Source organism: Herpailurus yagouaroundi, unplaced genomic scaffold, assembly GCF_014898765.1.
Source record: "Herpailurus yagouaroundi ecotype Mexico unplaced genomic scaffold, PumYag 160, whole genome shotgun sequence".
Classification (NCBI taxonomy): domain Eukaryota; kingdom Metazoa; phylum Chordata; class Mammalia; order Carnivora; family Felidae; genus Herpailurus; species Herpailurus yagouaroundi.
Window position 1 is genome coordinate 30,233,200 of NW_024412401.1, and position 17,245 is coordinate 30,250,444.

Consider the following 17,245-nt stretch of genomic DNA (forward strand, 5'->3'; position numbering starts at 1 on the left):
CGGCTCGCATGCCGAGGGGCTCCGGGGCGTAGCTGCGCGCCCGGCGCCGCCTCCGGGCTCCTCCGGCCCCGCCATGGGCTGCTGCAGCTCCGCCTCCTCCGCCGCGCAGGTGAGGGGCTCCCTCCTCCCGGCCGCCCGCCCGGATGCCTCCCCCGCGCCACGCAGCTGGTGCCTGCTGCATCCCGCAGCCCGAGAGCCTCCCTCAGCCCACCCTGCACTCCGGAGACCCCCGCCCCCGCCTCTCCCTTGCGCCTGTCCCGCAGGTGCCCCCGCGCTGGCTCCGCGGCTGTCGTCTCGCAGCCACCTCTGCGCGGCCCCTAGTAAGCCCCCCAGCTCTCTCCCTGGCGCGTCTCCTACTTGGCCTCCTCTTCCCAGTCACACCTGAGCGGCCCGTCCCGCCCGCCTGCAGGTAGAAGCAACACAGGCGCCTCCTCTCTGCCCCAGGTGGCACCCGGTTCCCTCGTCTTCTGGGCCTTGCGCCTCTCTTCCCATCTCCTTGGAGTCTCCCCTTTGCCCATCCACCGGCTGTTTTCTGTGCTCCGTGGCGGAGTACCTCCAGCACGGGCTCTTCACCCTTCTTCACCCCTTTCCAGTTTCTGCTCCATTAGGTATTCTGTCCCTTTCTCTTGCCCGCCGCCCCCGACACCAGGTTCAACTGTTTTAAGCGAGTCCGGGAGCCCTTACGCGGCCCACGTCCCAGATCCAACCCGCTCGCCTTGCACCCCATCCCCCCTTTGTGCCTTGACCCCGGGCACCGCGGCCTCTCCGCACACCGAGGCCCCTGCGGGAGCGCTGAGACTAGGCTGGGAAGGAGATTGGGCACCTGGTGGGTGACGGGAGCGTTACGGAAACTCCCTCTTTGTTGCCAGTGTAACAGGAGGAAGAGGTGCCGAATTTAGTTTTTCTGTGGGCACTGGCTGAATGTTGTCGCTGAGGGCTGAGATGCAGAGATTTCTCCCAGCGTCTACCCTGCCCCCATCCAAATTTCGCTAACCTCCCTCTCCCTTTGCCGATCCGAGCCCTTAACCTGGATGGAAATGTTTAGACAACTGTATAAGGATTAAATGTAATAGAACTTGACTGCTGGCCACTAATAACTGAGAGGACCTGTTTGTAAATTACCTAATTTAGTGGATTAGTGAGTGTATTTACAAATACGATAAAAAGCAATCAGGAATACTGCATCAAACTGTCTGGTGGTGGTGTATGAAAAATAGGCTCTGACAATGCATGGGATGTAATCTCACAGTTTCATTAGCGTAGAATTTAACTGTGGTCTTTGATTTGTTTGTTTTGGGGGAGACAAGGGCTCTTGTTTTTAGAAATAAAGGCTGGTTGGTTTTTGGTGAAGAAAAATAATAGTTTGGAAAAAAAAAATTCCTCCAGAGATCTAGCATCTGTGGTAATGCCAGAAGTGTTTTGCTGCTGCTAAATGACTATATATAACTCAGTTTTAAATAACCTGCATACTTGTTCTGAAAATCTGAGATCTGTTAGAAAATGACTAGAATTGCAGATGAATGGAGGACATTTATGTTTTATCAAGTATCCAACCTATTTGTCCAGTTCTTTTTTGGAGTGTTTGCTTACCCGTGTTTTTTCCACCCTCACCACCCGCCCAGGATCGTGGTCAGGCTGATTGGTTTAGTAGTTAAACCTTCCCATTCATTTGGAATAACAAATAAAACTACATGTAGTGATGTTAGGAAGGAGCGGTCGATAAACCAAGGTTTTCATATTAACAGTTAAAGATGTGGGATTACACAATACCTTTCAACTGGTTAGGGAGTTTTGGGGGAGGGGGGAATCTAGTTGAGTGCTATTCATTTAACATTTACTTACATATTATTTTCGCCAAAAAAGGTGTTTTCATACTGTTTTCTTTTAAGCACTGGGTTACTTTACATCTTCTTTTGGTGGTGAAATGCCTTTAAGACAGGAAATTATTGATAGTTTATGGATGGCTTGAGCAGTTAAAATTGGGAGGGATGGATGCTGGACCAAAACTCTGCTTTAATCACAGGTCTTGAATTTGGCTAGCTCCACATCTTACTTTTCGGAGTGCTGTCTGTCACATGCATTTTCTTTGCTGTTTCCTCCTCTTGCAGCCACTGCTTCCTTCATGCCATGTTCTACAGACAAGATGTATGTCATGCACCCTGAGGGGTGCATTCTTTTTTTTCCTGTAGATTCCTATAACCAATTGGCAGCTGTCACATGCCTTTAAGTTCAGCTTTAGGGACTTGTAGCGTTCAGTGGAGCATTGAGGAGCAGGTTTTGTGCCAAAGAGCTTGTCATTTTTTTTTTTTAATTTGATATTTTGGCATTGTTCTTCATTTGTGAAATGTTACCAATCTGCTGGCATTTTAACGCCCCTTTCAGGAGTATCCTCGGTTTTAGAATAATATCATGTCTGTCCATGTTGTGTTGAAACAAAACAGGGATGCAACTTCACATCACTTTGAACCTGTGTTAGAGGCCTCGATTGATTGTATTTTTAGGCAGAATGTGTTTCTTTCATCCTTTCTACTGGATTGTAAGCTTCTTGAGTATAGGAACTGCTTTTGTTTTGTTTTCTCCATCTTTGTATCCATTGCAGTGCCTCACCATACCTTGTACAGAATAGTTGCTTAGCAGTAGTCAATAAACAGAATGTATCTACACACATTTGAACATCTGGCTGGCAAGTAACATTAAATATGAGTCCAGCCCTGACCCATGTGCTGTTTGACTTCCTTGGGCTGGTTGACTGATTCCACCAAGCCATCCTCTTTGAAGCTCAAATTTAAACTGTTTAAGTTAAAATTGACCTGCCTTTCCTACATTCCTTCCTACTCTATCAATGGTACCATCAGTTTGCAAAATTGAGCAGGCTTTTCCTTTTCTCCTGGTGCTCTGCTCAGTGCCTATATTTTAGTTGGAGCAGTGGCTGTAACATCTTTAAAAAGCTTGTCTGCAAACTCTAATGATAACCTGCATAGCACATCAAAACAACGTGCTTCGGGGTACTCTGCGGTTCAGCTTAGCTTTTCTCAGTGGTATCGTCAGCAATTTTAAAGCCCTGGCAGGTTTTATCAATGTAAATATAATGCGTTTCCTTTTTGTAGTAGGGATTCGCTTTTGAAATGTAATTTATTTTTCCTCATAGTCCCTTGCTATGTTGTAGACTCTCATAAAAGAGTTTATGGTCTTCCCAACTGTTTCATCTCTTGTAATCTGTCCTGGTGTTATTTCCATTTTCTTGTCAGTGTCTGGATATCATAATTTGCCATCGAAACAATTATCCTGTTTTAGGATTTAGATCAAAGCAGTGTCACATTCTATACTAACTTACATTTCATTGCTGAAGGAACAAATTATTGGCAAAATAATTTGTGCTGTATTAGGTACGTACATCTAAGAATCTTAAGAATATGTACGGAGTCAAGGACTTATAGAACTCTTAATTACGATTTTTATTAGTGACCACTACAAGTTATTTGCAGATATTAGAAACTGCTCAAAACAAGCCAACCCCTGATAGCCTTTGCCTAAAAATCTCTTTGAAGGGAACATAAAAGTGAGATAGTCTTGAGTTTCTTTTTACAAGCACTAATCTTCCCTAAGACTCTTAAAATTTATTCCCAACTCTCCATAATTCGTTTGTTCTGTTATAACCTGACATAATTTCTATTCTTGTAATGTTAAACTTCAAAGTTCACTTGTAAATCTTCAGATTTATGAAATGTTCTTTCCCATTGACAAACCAGTTTGAATGAAGCAGGCTTTCCAAAGATTACTTAGCAAATTGCTGTAAGTCTTTGTCGTTAATGGCTAGATCATTATTTCTCACAGCAGTGCTTCGGAGGCCAGGAGATTTTGCAAGTGCTCTGAAGTGCTGTGTCCTTTGGTTCTAACCTTAGAAATTGTGAGAAGGATGGAGGAGAATCTTTCTGGTTGAACAAACCACCCCTTGTCTGACTTGAGGAGGAATTGTACTTGTCTACTGTCGTGTTCCATGGTCCTCAAATAGAGAGCTATAAATTTAACTGTCTTTCTCTAGCTCTTACATCTTGTCTGGGGAGTGATGAAAAACCGTCAAGTGCTTCACTAACACTGGTTAACTTTTGAGTATGTTAACTGTTCCTTAACAGATTTTAATAACCCTGTAGTTTCTGTCTGCTTTGTGGAATTTAAAGTCAGATGGTAAAAATGGCATTTGAAGAGTGTAGTGGGATTTCCTAACAGAAACTAAATTGTTCCATTAAAATATGTCCAGCAAAGCAGACTTGGTCTGACCGGGATAAAAAAAAAAAGTCATGGCGGGGGGGGGAGGGGGGGGGAGAGGGGCGGGAGGGGCACCTGGGTGGCTCAGTCGGTTAAACGGCCAATTCTTGGTTTTGGCTCAGGTCATGATCTCACTGTTGGTGAATTGGAGCCCCGCATCAGGCTCTATGCTGACAGTGTGGAGCCTGCTTGGAATTCTCTCTCCCTCCTCTTTCTGCCCCTCCCCTGCTCATGCTCTCTCTCTTGCTCTCAAAAGAAAAAAAAGTCATGGCATGAGGACAGTTTTTTCTTCTTTCTTCTTCTTCTTTTTCTTCTTCTTTACTAACTATGCTGTTAGTATAGGATATCCACTCCTCAAAATATGTAAACCAAAGAATGTCAAAATCGGAAAATACTGTAAAAATGGTAATGCTTTTTGTATAGCTATTTTCCACAGCCATTTTCAAGTTTTAATTTCTATGGTAACTCTGAAGTTGACTGTACTTTCATTTTACAGCTAAGGAAATTGAGACTTGGAGTTTAGGAAACCTTGGTTGAAGTCAGAGCTCCTGAGCAACAGATCCAAACTTTAACCCTGGTCTTCTGGATTGCAATCCTGTGTTTCTCAGTTTTCACATGCACACTTCCTAAATCTTAAATTGCAGCTCACTCTATCTTTAGAAAAGATCCACTCAGTAAAATTTTGAATTAAGGAATTTCCAAGTTGAATTCATGCCACCATTTTGAACTTCCTGCTGTTCCTGTCTGTGGAACAACATCATATAATATAGCAAAACTAGTCTAGCTAGAATGTTCTCAGACTTGACAAATACTATCAAATACTATTTGATGTGTTAATCCTATCATTTAGAAGTGTTATTGGCTTGGGAGGATATTTATAACAACACATTGTATATTCTACTGGTGATTGGTTAATAGCTATTTTTCTATATATCCCTCTACCCTTCCTCTCCTACCTTCCAAGAAGAAAGAAATATTTCCATTTTGTAACTTTGGCCCCGATTTTTGGGACTTTGGGGGATAGTAGAGATAAACCAGTGCTATTATCTCACTTTCCTGTTGAGCTAAACTATAATTTAGAGCTATGAAGTACTCTGAGGTCAGAGAAAATCATTATCAGGTAGTTGGGACTAGAAACTAGTCTCTTAATCTCTTGATCTTTCTGTAGTATAGTTAATTCTTAATGTTTTAAGTCCTATCTTTGCAACCTTAGCTGTACATTGGAAACGCTTAGAGAACTTTAAAAAAACAGTGATGCCTGGGTCCTACTCCCCGAGATTCTGATTTCATTGGTTCAAGGTCACCGCCTGGGCACCAAAAATTTTAAAAGTTCCTCTGATAATTCTCCTGTGCTGCCAAGGTTGAAAACCACTGTGAACATACCCTTTCTTTAGGTAATTGCATCTCCTCTTATGGTTTCAGTTACAATCTGTATGCTGACAATTCCCAAACTGAATTACTCAATTGGAAGAAACTCTGCCCTGGCCTCTGATCCTAATATCCAACGGACTACTTAGCATTTCCACTAGAATATCTTACAAGCAACTCAAACTCTGCATGTCAGAAACTGAACTCAAAATCTGCACACATACACATGTCTTTTTCAGTATCTCTGGTTCACTGAATGATACCAGTATCCTGGTGTGGAAACTGGAAACCTGAGACGTGCAGGAGCCCACCTGTCATTCTTTCGTATCTTGTGACCACATTTTGCTTATTTTACCTTCTAAATTCTACCGCCACCACCACAGTCTAAGCCTCCGTCATCTCTGGCCAGAAACTCTCTCCTGGATCTCCATGTATTATTCATGCTCCCTTCAAATTTTTCTCCATATTTCAGTCTTAGTGATCTTTAAAAAATCCAAAGCTGATTGTGTCCCTGTGCTACTTGAAACCCTTTAATGGTTTCCAGTTGGTTTTAGGACAAAGGCCAGAATCTCTGACCTTAGCCAACAAAGTCTTTGTGGGCTGGTCTCCGTCTCCCCTGTGTCGTTGTGCTCTCCTGCCATGTTTCTCCTTATTCTTTGTGGTCCAATCTCACAGATTCTTCAGTAGATTGTATTCCTTCTCCTTTTAGGACTTTTTCCACCTGCTATTCACTTGTCTGGAAGACCGTTTTCTCCCTGGCCTTTGGCGGGCTGCTACTCATCCTTTAAATTTCCAGCCTTAAAGTCAGTTCAGTTCTTTGGAAAATCCTCCCTTGATGCTTCAAACCATGCCATGTCTCCTTATTAAATTCTCATAGCCTTATGTATTTTCCCTTTGAGTGCTTAAAGCAATAAATAATTATACAGTTGATATTGTCTGGTCCATTGGCAAAACTATAGCCCATGGACCAAATTAGGCCAACGACCTGTTTTTATATGGCTTGCAAGCTAAGAATGCTCAAAATAGTGTGCGTGTATGTATTTATGCATATATATGCAAATATGTATAATATATATTTAATAAAAAAGGTCAATCCATGATAAATTTATTTAGTAAAAGTTGTATGAAATTTGACTTTTAATTGTCCACAAAGCTGTTTTTTTTTTTTTAAGTTTATTTACTTATTTTGAGAGATACAGAGACAGCATAGCATGAGTGGGTGGGGGTGGGGGTGGGTGCAGGGAGAGAGAGAATCCCAGGTAGGCTCTGCTGCCAACATTAGAGCCCAATGTGGGACTTGAACCCACAAAGCCACGAGATCATGACCTGAGCCAAAACCAAGAGTCAGAAACTTAACCAACTTGGCCACTCAGGCGCCCCTGTCCCAAAGTTTTTTTGGACCTGATCCCGTTTATTCGTTTATATATTGTCTGTGGCTGCCTTCATGCTATGGCAAGCTTGAGTAGTTAGTTGTGACAGAGACTTTCTGGCCCACAAGTGTAAATATTTACCCTGTGGCCTTTTACAGAAAATGTTTGCTGACCCCTGGTCTAGACTGAGCTGACAAAGAGCAGGACCATGTCTGTTTTGTTCATTGCTGTTATTCTCTATGCTAGGCTGGTCCCTGGTACATGATAGGTGCTCAGGGAATGTTTGAACAAATTAACAAACGTTCTCTTTCCTTCCATGGATGGATGTGCATGAACTCCTACCTTAGTAATTCTGATGTTTTAAAATTCAAAAAAAAAATTTTTTTTAACGGGTTAAATACTTTCAAAGAAGGTTCTCAGCATCTTCAGCAACATTCTTAAGCGGCTTGTTTGTTGCAGGTGTATATCTCAGGTGTGAAGCAAGCAGACTTACAGAGGTGTGGTGCAAATTCCTAGGTCAAGGTGGATGGGAAAAGACTGGTCCACTCAAATAATGGACCAGTTGGATTTACAGTGCTGACGTTTTTATAGCAGGCACAAATGGATGGGACTTTATGTGTAGTGTTATAAAGAAAAAGTGTTTGGACTGGTGAAAACTTCAGTCATTAGAGAGGCATTGTTATTTCTACTGTGGGAATTCACTCTGGAAATGGTTGAAGTTTCTGGCACGGTAATATTTTTTCCCTTTTAGTACTTTTTGTTTTCTCATGTATTTGGAATATAGCATAGCATTATACTCCAATGTTGAATTTATGCATTGTATCAAACTTGGTACTCTTTTCAAAAGGTGATTTTTGAAGGTAATTTGCATTTTTCAGTATCTTTTAATATACTTAGTGGTGGTGGGGGGTCTTATTTATTTTTATTTTTTAATGTTTATTTTTTTCAACATTTATTTATTTTTGGGACAGAGAGAGACAGAGCATGAACGGGGGAGGGGCAGAGAGAGAGGGAGACACAGACTCTGAAGCACGCTCCAGGCTGTGAGCTGTCAGCACAAAGCCCAATGCGGGGCTCGAAGTCATGGAACTGTGAGATCATGACCTGAGCTGAAGTCGGATGCTCAACCAACTGAGCCACCCAGGCACCCCTTAGTTTTTTTTTTTTTTCCTTTGATAGACTCTTTTTGATTTCATATCAGTTGTGTAATAGGATTTACTCAAAAAACAATTGATAAACCACTGGAATTTATTTTTTGTGTGAAAATAATATTACTCTTTTTAGCTGTTCTCTACAACATCCTACAACCAACTATTTAGACACTTATTTAGTAAGGAAATTCTTAAAAGCCATTTTTAGTCTGGGGTGCCTGGGTGGCTCAGTAGGTTTAAGTGTCCCTCTCTTGGTTGCCATGAGATCAGGCCATGATCTCATGGTTCATGAGTCGAGCCCCACATTGGGCTCTGCACTGACAACATGGAGCCTGCTTGGATCTTTCTCTCTCTGCCGCTCCTCTGTTCATGCTCTCTTTCTGTCTCTCAGAAAAAATAAAATAAAAATCTTATTAAAAAGAGCCATTTTTAGTCTAATATTTAAGGTTGCCATATATACTGAAAATTGTTAAACAGTAAGTGTTTGATTTCTGGATACATTTGTATAATGTAAAATAAAATAGCAAACAAAAATAAAAATTGAAAACAGATGGTTGTTTCTAGATGTTGAAGTAGCAGTGAAGGTATAAAAGTTTGCTTTTTTTCTGTAGCATGTGATGATAATGATCCTGTAAGATTTTTCATTATGAACTTCTTAAAGTGATTCAGCTGTAAGAAATAAAGAAACCTTAACTCTAAATAGCTAAAACATTAAAGGATTAATCTCACATAAGGTGAGAGGTACAGTGGCTTCTGGGTTGGTTACTTTAGTGGCTTGATGATGTCACCACCAAGGACCTGAGTGTTTTCTTTGCTTTTTTTTTTTTTTTTTAAATAATTTTAAAGATGACCACTTCTCACCTATTTGCCCTCAGGATTCCAAGATGCATGTGGCTCTTTCTGCCTTCTTTTGCTGAGCTGACAACTTCCTGGGGTTTTCCTTTAGTAGAAGTTACAGAGGGCCGCATACTCATCCCTAGACAATTTCTAGTAAGGGAGAGGCAAAGAACCCTGTAATTGGCTTACACTAACCAGGATTTCCCTGAGTCCAGTGGAGGGCGGGGCAACACCAGAACAAAATTAGAACGCCAACAGCGGTGCGGAGGGTGGAGATGGTGACTCCACAGTCCGCCAATAGTACCTGGTACATAGTTTAGCTATTTTTCTTCTGCCTATAAAGTCACACCTCTGCAGTGTTTCCTAACATTTTGCTTATAGCTCCATTATAAGACTTTTCACAGTTCAGAGCTGAAAGTCACACAATTATCTTCCTGTTCTCCCAGTAATACTGCTCCAGCCACTACGGAAGTCCTCGTCTAGCTCTTTCCCCCACCCTACTGCCTGTTTCCTGTTCTGAGCTTCAGGATAAAGAAGACCATTTAAGGTTGGGATCATGGTTAAGTAGCTAATTAATATTCTCACAGTTAGTGATCCCCAAAAGAATCTTGTGGGTTAGTTTAACCTCTTCCCTGTAGCTCTCAATTTCTTTTCTGCCTCTTCTAACCTCTCACTTCTGTGTGTATTAATCTCTATTTGGTACTCCTGTATCTTCCCCAAAATTTTCTTTTTCCTTCCTATTCTTCTCACCCCTCCCTGATGCACTTAAGGAGTCATAATACTGAGTGGGATATGCGAGGATAGAGAAGGAAAAAAAGAGTATCTTTTTTTCTTTCTTTTTCCCCCTCCTGTTTAATTTCTTTATTTTTTTTTTGTATAAACAATAATAAAACTGAAGATTCACATCATTCTTTAGAATATCTATGATATAAAGAGCTCATAAAAAATGCAACAAATAGCTCATTTACAGAAGAGGAAATAGTAAACTAATATGTAAATGTGTTCAACTTTGCTGATAATCAAATTAACTGAAAGCACAGAGACACTCTTACACCTGCAACTTTGGTAAAAGTTAACAGAATATTAATTGCTCATGTGGTTTTGACTCAAGTGTACTTTATTGATTCGCTGAATAAATTGGAATGACTCTCTTGGGACATTGATGACATACATTAAAAGCCATAAAAAGCAGTTGACATCCCTTATTTAGCAATCTAAACGTACAGTAAATGCTATATGCAAGAATCTTTCCATTTAGCATTATTTATAATAGCAAAAGAGTTTAATTTTAAGCAAAATAGTTTTGGTGTAAAATTTCTTTTTTAGTATAAAATTCAGTTGTACTTAGACTATTGTATGTGTCTCATTTTCCATCCCGCCCTTAATGATCCCGTCCTTAATGTGTAAGTGGCCTTCTACCTTCCTTGTAAGACATCCTTTCTGTTGTGTTACTCTACAGGGCTGTTAGAATCCATAGAATTGAACACCATCTTATACTGATTGTGGAGTGTGGACTGCATAGCCTGACGACATGTGTTTGAATCTCAGCTCTGTCACCAGCTGGGTTATTTGGGCCACATTCTTTAACATTTGGTGCCTCACTTTTCCTAGATGTAGAATGGGAACAATAATAAAACCTATCTCATAGGCTTATAGCAAATTGCACAATCTGTGAAAATATCTCAGACATTATGATATTAATGGAAACTAAATCTGGCAGATGTCCTTGTATCCATTAAGCCTCCCCTAAAAAGAATCCTCTTTGGGTTTTGGAAAAGTGACCCTGACTTTCAGAAATTTTAAATTGTGTCAGGAAGGTGAGTGCTAAGGGTGAAATAAACAGCAATAATAACGAGAGGCTAAATTGGGTGCTTAGGAATTTAGGGAATGAGGAAATCAAGAAAGAATGGACTAGTTGGTTGAGAGGGCTTCCTGAAATGACCCTGGATCTAGCCTTGAAGGATGGGATTTTTTTAATTAATTAATTAATTAATGTTTGCTTATTTTTGAGACAGAGAAACAGCACGAGCAGGGAAAGGGCAGAGAGAGAGGCACAGAATCCAAAGCAGGCTTCAGGCTCTGAGCTGTCAGCGCAGAGCCCGATGTGGAGCTCGAACTCACAAATCACAAGATCATGACCTGAGCCAAAGTCGGACACTTAAATGACTGAGCCACCCAGGTACCCCGAACAATGGGATTTAGAAAGAGTGGGAGAGTAGATAGATTTTAGTAGAATGGTGGGGGGGCATTCCAATGAAAGGAACACCTTGAACAGAAAGACAAGGAAGCCTGTAACTTACTGCATGTCCCATGTCCACATGGAAAAGAGACCTGGGTAGAGTAGACAGAAGAGATGTTACATGTAGGGAAGGCATTAATATTTGAAGGCGAAGGAGATAGGCAGCCATGGGGGGTTTTTTAGCGTGACTTAAGGAAGATTAATCTGACAGTCTTGCCTGTGCTTGAATTGGGAGAAAGGGAAACAGATGGCACCCAGGAAGCTGTTCACTAACTTGGACCAGTGTTTCTCAAATGGGAAGCAGAAGAGATACTATAGAATTGACATAGGATAGACTTTCCTGACTTATCTGGGTATGCCCTCATAAAACCAGTTTAGAATGCCATGTAATGGAAGAAGGGTATTATAATTGATAGGCCTCCTAAGTAGAGATGGAGAGTAGTATGTGGGGGAAGGAAAGATGGATTTAATTTTGTGTGAACTGAGTTTTGATACCTCCATGTAGCTAGCAATTTCCCATAGGCAATGGAAGACCCAGAACTGGATTTCAGATAATGCTTTAAGTCATGTGCATACATAGAGATGCTTTTGGGATGGGTGATCTCTGAGAGGAAGGAAAAGGCATGAAAAAGGACGGCAGACAACTAGGGAATGAGTAATGACTGCTTATTCCCTATCTGCTCTCATAATAAATGTCATTTTATTCTCACAACTCTCAGAGGGGTACCAGTGTTAGCCCCATTTTACAGATTAGAAAGCTGAAGCCACGAAAGCATAGGCAGTTTGCCCAAGTTCCCCCAAGAGTAAAGCCTATAGGAGTTCAAAGCATGTACATTTCCTACTGCACTACTTTCCTTTTCCTCTGCTGGACTGAAGACTACTACATTAGAATACTATTTAAATGTACCTCAGACACCACTTTTCTGTCACCTAGAGTCAGAGTTTGCGTGTACTGTTTACCCTCGCTTTAAAGTTGTGTGTGTGTCAATGGAGTACTACGTGGCAATGAGAAAGAATGAAATATGGCCCTTTGTAGCAACGTGGATGGAACTGAAGAGTGTGATGCTAAGTGAAACAAGCCATACAGAGAAAGACAGATACCATATGTTTTCACTCTTATGTGGATCCTGAGAAACTTAACAGAAACCCATGGGGGAGGGGAAGGAAAAAAAAAAAAAGAAAAAAAAAAGAGGTTAGAGTGGGAGAGAGAGCCAAAGCATAAGAAACTCTTAAAAACTGAGAACAAACTGAGGGTTGATGGGGGGTGGGAGGGAGGGGAGGGTGGGTGATGGGTATTGAGGAGGGCACCTTTTGGGATGAGCACTGGGTGTTGTATGGAAACCAGTTTAACAATAAATTTCATATATTGAAAAAAAAATAAAGTGTGTGTGTGTGTGTGTAGGGGATGGTGTTGGTTTTAAATCAATGCACCCCAAACTAGAGGTCCGGGGTGACAGTTTGGAGCAGAGTCTGTGGTCTGTGTTAAGTGGTGGTTATAAATCTCAGGCTCTAGGGACCCTTAACTGCTGTGCATTTCCTCTTGGGCCCTTGTACAGTTTCTTCTAAAATCGTAAGTCTGAAAGGACTATCATGGTAGTAAGTTTACTAAATGTGACTATAATGGTGTCCTTTTCCCCAGAACTCAGATTCTTTTTTTTTTTTTTTAAGTTTATTTATTTTGAGAGAGAGTGTGAGCAGGGGAGGGGCAGAGAGAGAGCGAGAGTGAGAGAGAAAGAATCCCAACCAAAATTTGCACTGTTAAGGCAGAGCCCAATGTGGGGTTCAAACTCACGAACATGAGCTCATGACCTGAGCCGAAGTGAAGGGTTGGACACTTAACTGACTGAGTCACCCAGACGCCCCCCCCACCCCCATCACTCAGATTCTTGAGAATGTAGTTTTAAAAAAAGAATATATGTTTATTTAGTCCGTCTTTGGAGATCCATGGCCTCCAAAAGGGTTAATGTAATTGATGCAGGTATTATTTAATACTGAGTACCAACAAGGCTCTGGAGAGCACTAAGAAAGGAAAGGGTGAAGAAAATGGCCATGTTGAAGTTGACTTTGTAGCACAAATGATTAGTATGCACATTAGGATCAAATTACAAAGGTAGAGATTTTCACCACCAGGGCAAAAGTTGGATTTTTTTTTAAAACGAAATTGTACTTAACAACTCAGCATATTGAAGAGTTTTATTCCTTGCTTGCTAGGCTCTGATGTTTTTTCAAGTCTATTTTGCATGTGATTTTGTATTTTCATGACAAGTCCAAAAACATCAAGCATTGAATGAAAATTCTGAAGATACCAAGTTTCTAGGTCTAGCATATTAAATATATTTTGAAACTAACCATACTTGTACATCAAGAAAAAAATTTTGGGGTAGACACTGGTGGTTGAAATAGATTTCAGTTATGAAAGTTTGCAAATAATACTTTAATATTTTCATTTTAAAAGTGCATGCAATTCTATTTTGTGGTGATGATTTTTTTAATTATTTTTTTTTTAACATTTATTTATTTTCAAGAGACAGAGCATGAACAGGGGAGGGACAGAGGTGAGAAGGAGACACAGAACCGGAAGCAGGCTCCAGGCTCTGAGCAACCTGTCAGCACAGAGCCAATGCGGCGCTTGAACCCACGAACCTTTGATCGTGACTTGAGCCAAAGTTGGACGCTCAACTGACTGAGCCACCCAGAAGCCCCTGTGGTGATAATTTTTAAAGGTTTATAGTTTAGTCTGAGAATGTGAGCCAAGAGCAAGTAGAAAGGCATGTTTCTCTTGAGGTAGTAAGGAGCAAACAGAGCAGGGAGCTCAGAGGCAGGAAGAACACTTTCCCCTGATCTGCTACTTACTGGGCTCTATGTTCCATGGCTGGTGCTATGTTCCATGGCTGGTGCTCTCTCTCTTCCCCTCCCCCGCTTGCTCTCTATCTCTCTCTCTCAAAAAAAACAAAAACAAAAAAACAAAAAAACTTGTTTTTAAATATTAGCAGAACAATGTAAATAAATTTCAAGTCACTCAAGTATATTGTGATAATATAAAAGCCTTCATGTGAATTGTTTCTCAGATTTGTATTTGAGATCTCCCAAGAAGTTAGGGAAGGGTTAGTAGTTCAAGAAAGGACCCTTTAAGTTTGTAACTTGGGAATCTGGACTACTGTGAGGCCAGCTGGGCCAACAGAGAGGGAACCAGCCATTTGTGCTTGAGGGTTTTCTTCTCCTCTCCCCTGGGTCTGCTGCTGAGTCCTGAGGGACAGTTACCATTTAACTTAACACTCCAAATGGCCATCCAGAGATGGGACATGGTGATTGAATGCTGTCTTGTTGGAGAAAGAATTGAAAGTGGAGATGATGTTATGGGGGCTAAGCAAATAATAGATCCTCAATAAGTGCTTATTGAATATATGTGATGGGGGGATGGGGTATTCAGAGACTAACATTTTAGTGTAGGATGCTAATGATACCTGTCAAAATTACTATTAAATATAACCTATGGTGGAGGGAAATGGGAATGAACCTAAAAATTACAATACGCCATTTAGTTGAATTTTTTTGTTTTGTTTTTAATGTTTATTTATTTATTTTGGGGAGGGGGGGAGGCAGAATCGGAAACAGGCTCTAGGCTCTGAGCTGTCAGTACAGAGCCCCATGTGGGGGCTCAAACCCATGAGTAGCGAGATCATGAGCTGAACTGAAGTCAGATGCTTAACTAACTGAGCCACCTAGGTGCCCCTGAAATGTTTGTTATGAGTTAATTCTAGTGATTGTGAACCTAACCTTGTTAGCATGTATTTCTTCATTATAATGAAGTCTTGGTGAGGACATTAATATTAGCTAGTCAGGGGGAAAAAAAAGAGCACATCATAAACTAGAGACCTCCTGGCTGGTACACACCTAAGTATGCTAGGTAATCAGCACTGGTTGATAGATTTATGAGAAATGGAGGCTTCTCTTCCCTTCTGCCTCCCCCCTTCCACTCCCTCCCCCCTCTCCCTTTTTTGTTTTTACTGGTTCACATTGCAGAATGCATGATGGAAGCTCTTCTAGCCCATCTTCGCAATTCTTGTCTGGGAACAGAGTGGGTAGAGCTACACATCCTATATATTTTGTTCAAAGTGTGACTGGAAGGCTGGAAATTAGCACAGTAAAAATGACCCCTGCCCGTGACTGTGGCACAGGAACAAGGAAACTCCGGGGGCAGTGGGAAAGCACTGAAAAGAAAAAGGTAAAAGCATCAAGAATGTTGGTAAAATAAAGAGGAAATTCCATGCCAGTCACATTCTTGGTTTAGTTTAATGTTGACTGGCAAGGGTGCTGCTCAGGCTACTAAGTACGGCTTTAACCAAGAATGAGACTTTTCTTCTTGAAGTATGCAGTCTACAGAGGGGTGTAGGGGCTTCCACAGTGGTGGAGTATATGTGCATCTCTCTTTCTTTCTTTCTTTCTTTGTTTAAAAAAATTTTTTTAATGTTTGTTTATTTTTTGAGAGAGAGAGGGGGAGACAGCGTGAGCAGGGGAGGGTCAGAGAGAGAGGGAGACACAGAATCCGAAGCAGACTTCAGGCTCTGAGCTATTAGCACAGAGCCCAACGCGGGGCTTGAACTCACGGATTGTGAAGCCAAAGTTAGGTGCCCCACATCTCTATTTCTTAAGCCAAAAGTTACACTTGTTTGCAGTGTGTAAGGCACAGATAATTTCTTGGTAGATTCTAAACTAGTTTTTAAAAATAAGAGCTAGTAATACGAAGGGCCCCAAAGGAACATAGACATTATTTTTGAAGTATGATCTGTGTCTATTCTTAACTAGTAAGGGTGGAGTTCAGTAAACTTTGGGATAAGTTTATTGTGTCTGTAGGCATGATAGTATCTTATTACACAGTGAGAAGAAAAATACTGTCCTTCACTAGAAAATAAAGCTTCCCTGAAGCCTGTAGACAAGGCACACTGACTCTTGAAGCAGGTCCCATAGAAAGGATGGTACCTATGGTATGTTTAATATTTTTATTCCGGCATTGAAATGACCAGCATTTAAGCTAAGGTGTGATTTTTGTTCTTTGGTAGCACAAGTAATTGTATTTACAACAGAGCAAATCAAAGGTGTTTTTTCTGTTGTTCACTAACCTCTGGTGGCTCTTTTGCTGCTCATTCACATGTATTGACTGAAGTCCCAGGTCTCTGTCCTTCCGCCCTGCCAGGAAGCCCAGGTACTCTTGTCTCATACTGGAGCTGTGGTCCGACCCAGAGACTCATACCCGACTGGGTACCGTAACCTGTTTAATGTCCCATGGCCACCGCACCACAGGGCCCCCAGTGTATTCTTCTCTTGTCTCTTATCACTACATCAGACCATCTTTTTTTCTTCCCACTTTCTCCCACTCAGATGGGCATTTTCTCTTCTACTTTGTATTTACACCTCATCTGCTTCTGAAAATATGTGATTCGTAACCAAATGTAAATATATTTAAGACTTTTGAAATGAAAAGTCAAAGCTAAAAGGGAGAGGTGGTACAGAAGGAAGAGACACCCATGTGCTAAGTGCCTACGCTTATTCACCTACCGGAGTTTCTAGCCCTACTATAGAATGGTACTAATTCAAAGGAGATTATTACATGGAATCCTTTTACAGAATCCCGCAACTGGCAGGCACTTGAGGTCTGCAGCCCAGCCCAAGGGGTCATATCCACTAAGTGGACGTCATTCAGGCTCTGCTTAACTACCTCCATCAGAGAACTCACTGCTTCCTGAGATAGTTAATTCTGCTTTTAGGCAGTTAGTAGAAGTGTCTTCATTTGTGCACGCCTGAGCCCTTATATGTCCATGTAACTTTACTGTTGGTTCTGATTCGGCACCTTTCAGCCAGATAGAATAACTGAACTGAAGATAAAACAAGTGAGATCAGCCCTCAATGTGTGCCAAGTTTGTGTGTGTGTATTTGAAACCTAAAAAATCCTTAATTTATAGAACCACTTCTAAAGGTCATGATTCCAGATCCTGTACTATTCTGGGCTCTGCCTC

General features: G+C 41.2%; 1 protein-coding gene across 3 annotated transcripts in view; it reads left to right on the plus strand.

Annotated features, from left to right (window-relative positions):
• The first annotated feature begins 6 nt into the window (after positions 1-6).
• The window catches only part of SLC44A1 (solute carrier family 44 member 1), a 201,426-nt gene continuing 184,187 nt past the window's right edge, over positions 7-17,245 (plus strand). For all 3 annotated transcript variants that reach the window (XM_040481879.1, XM_040481878.1, XM_040481877.1), the window contains exon 1: positions 7-109. In XM_040481879.1, the coding sequence (XP_040337813.1) occupies positions 74-109 (36 nt within the window). In that variant the 5' untranslated portion in view covers positions 7-73. The remainder of the gene's footprint in view (positions 110-17,245) is intronic.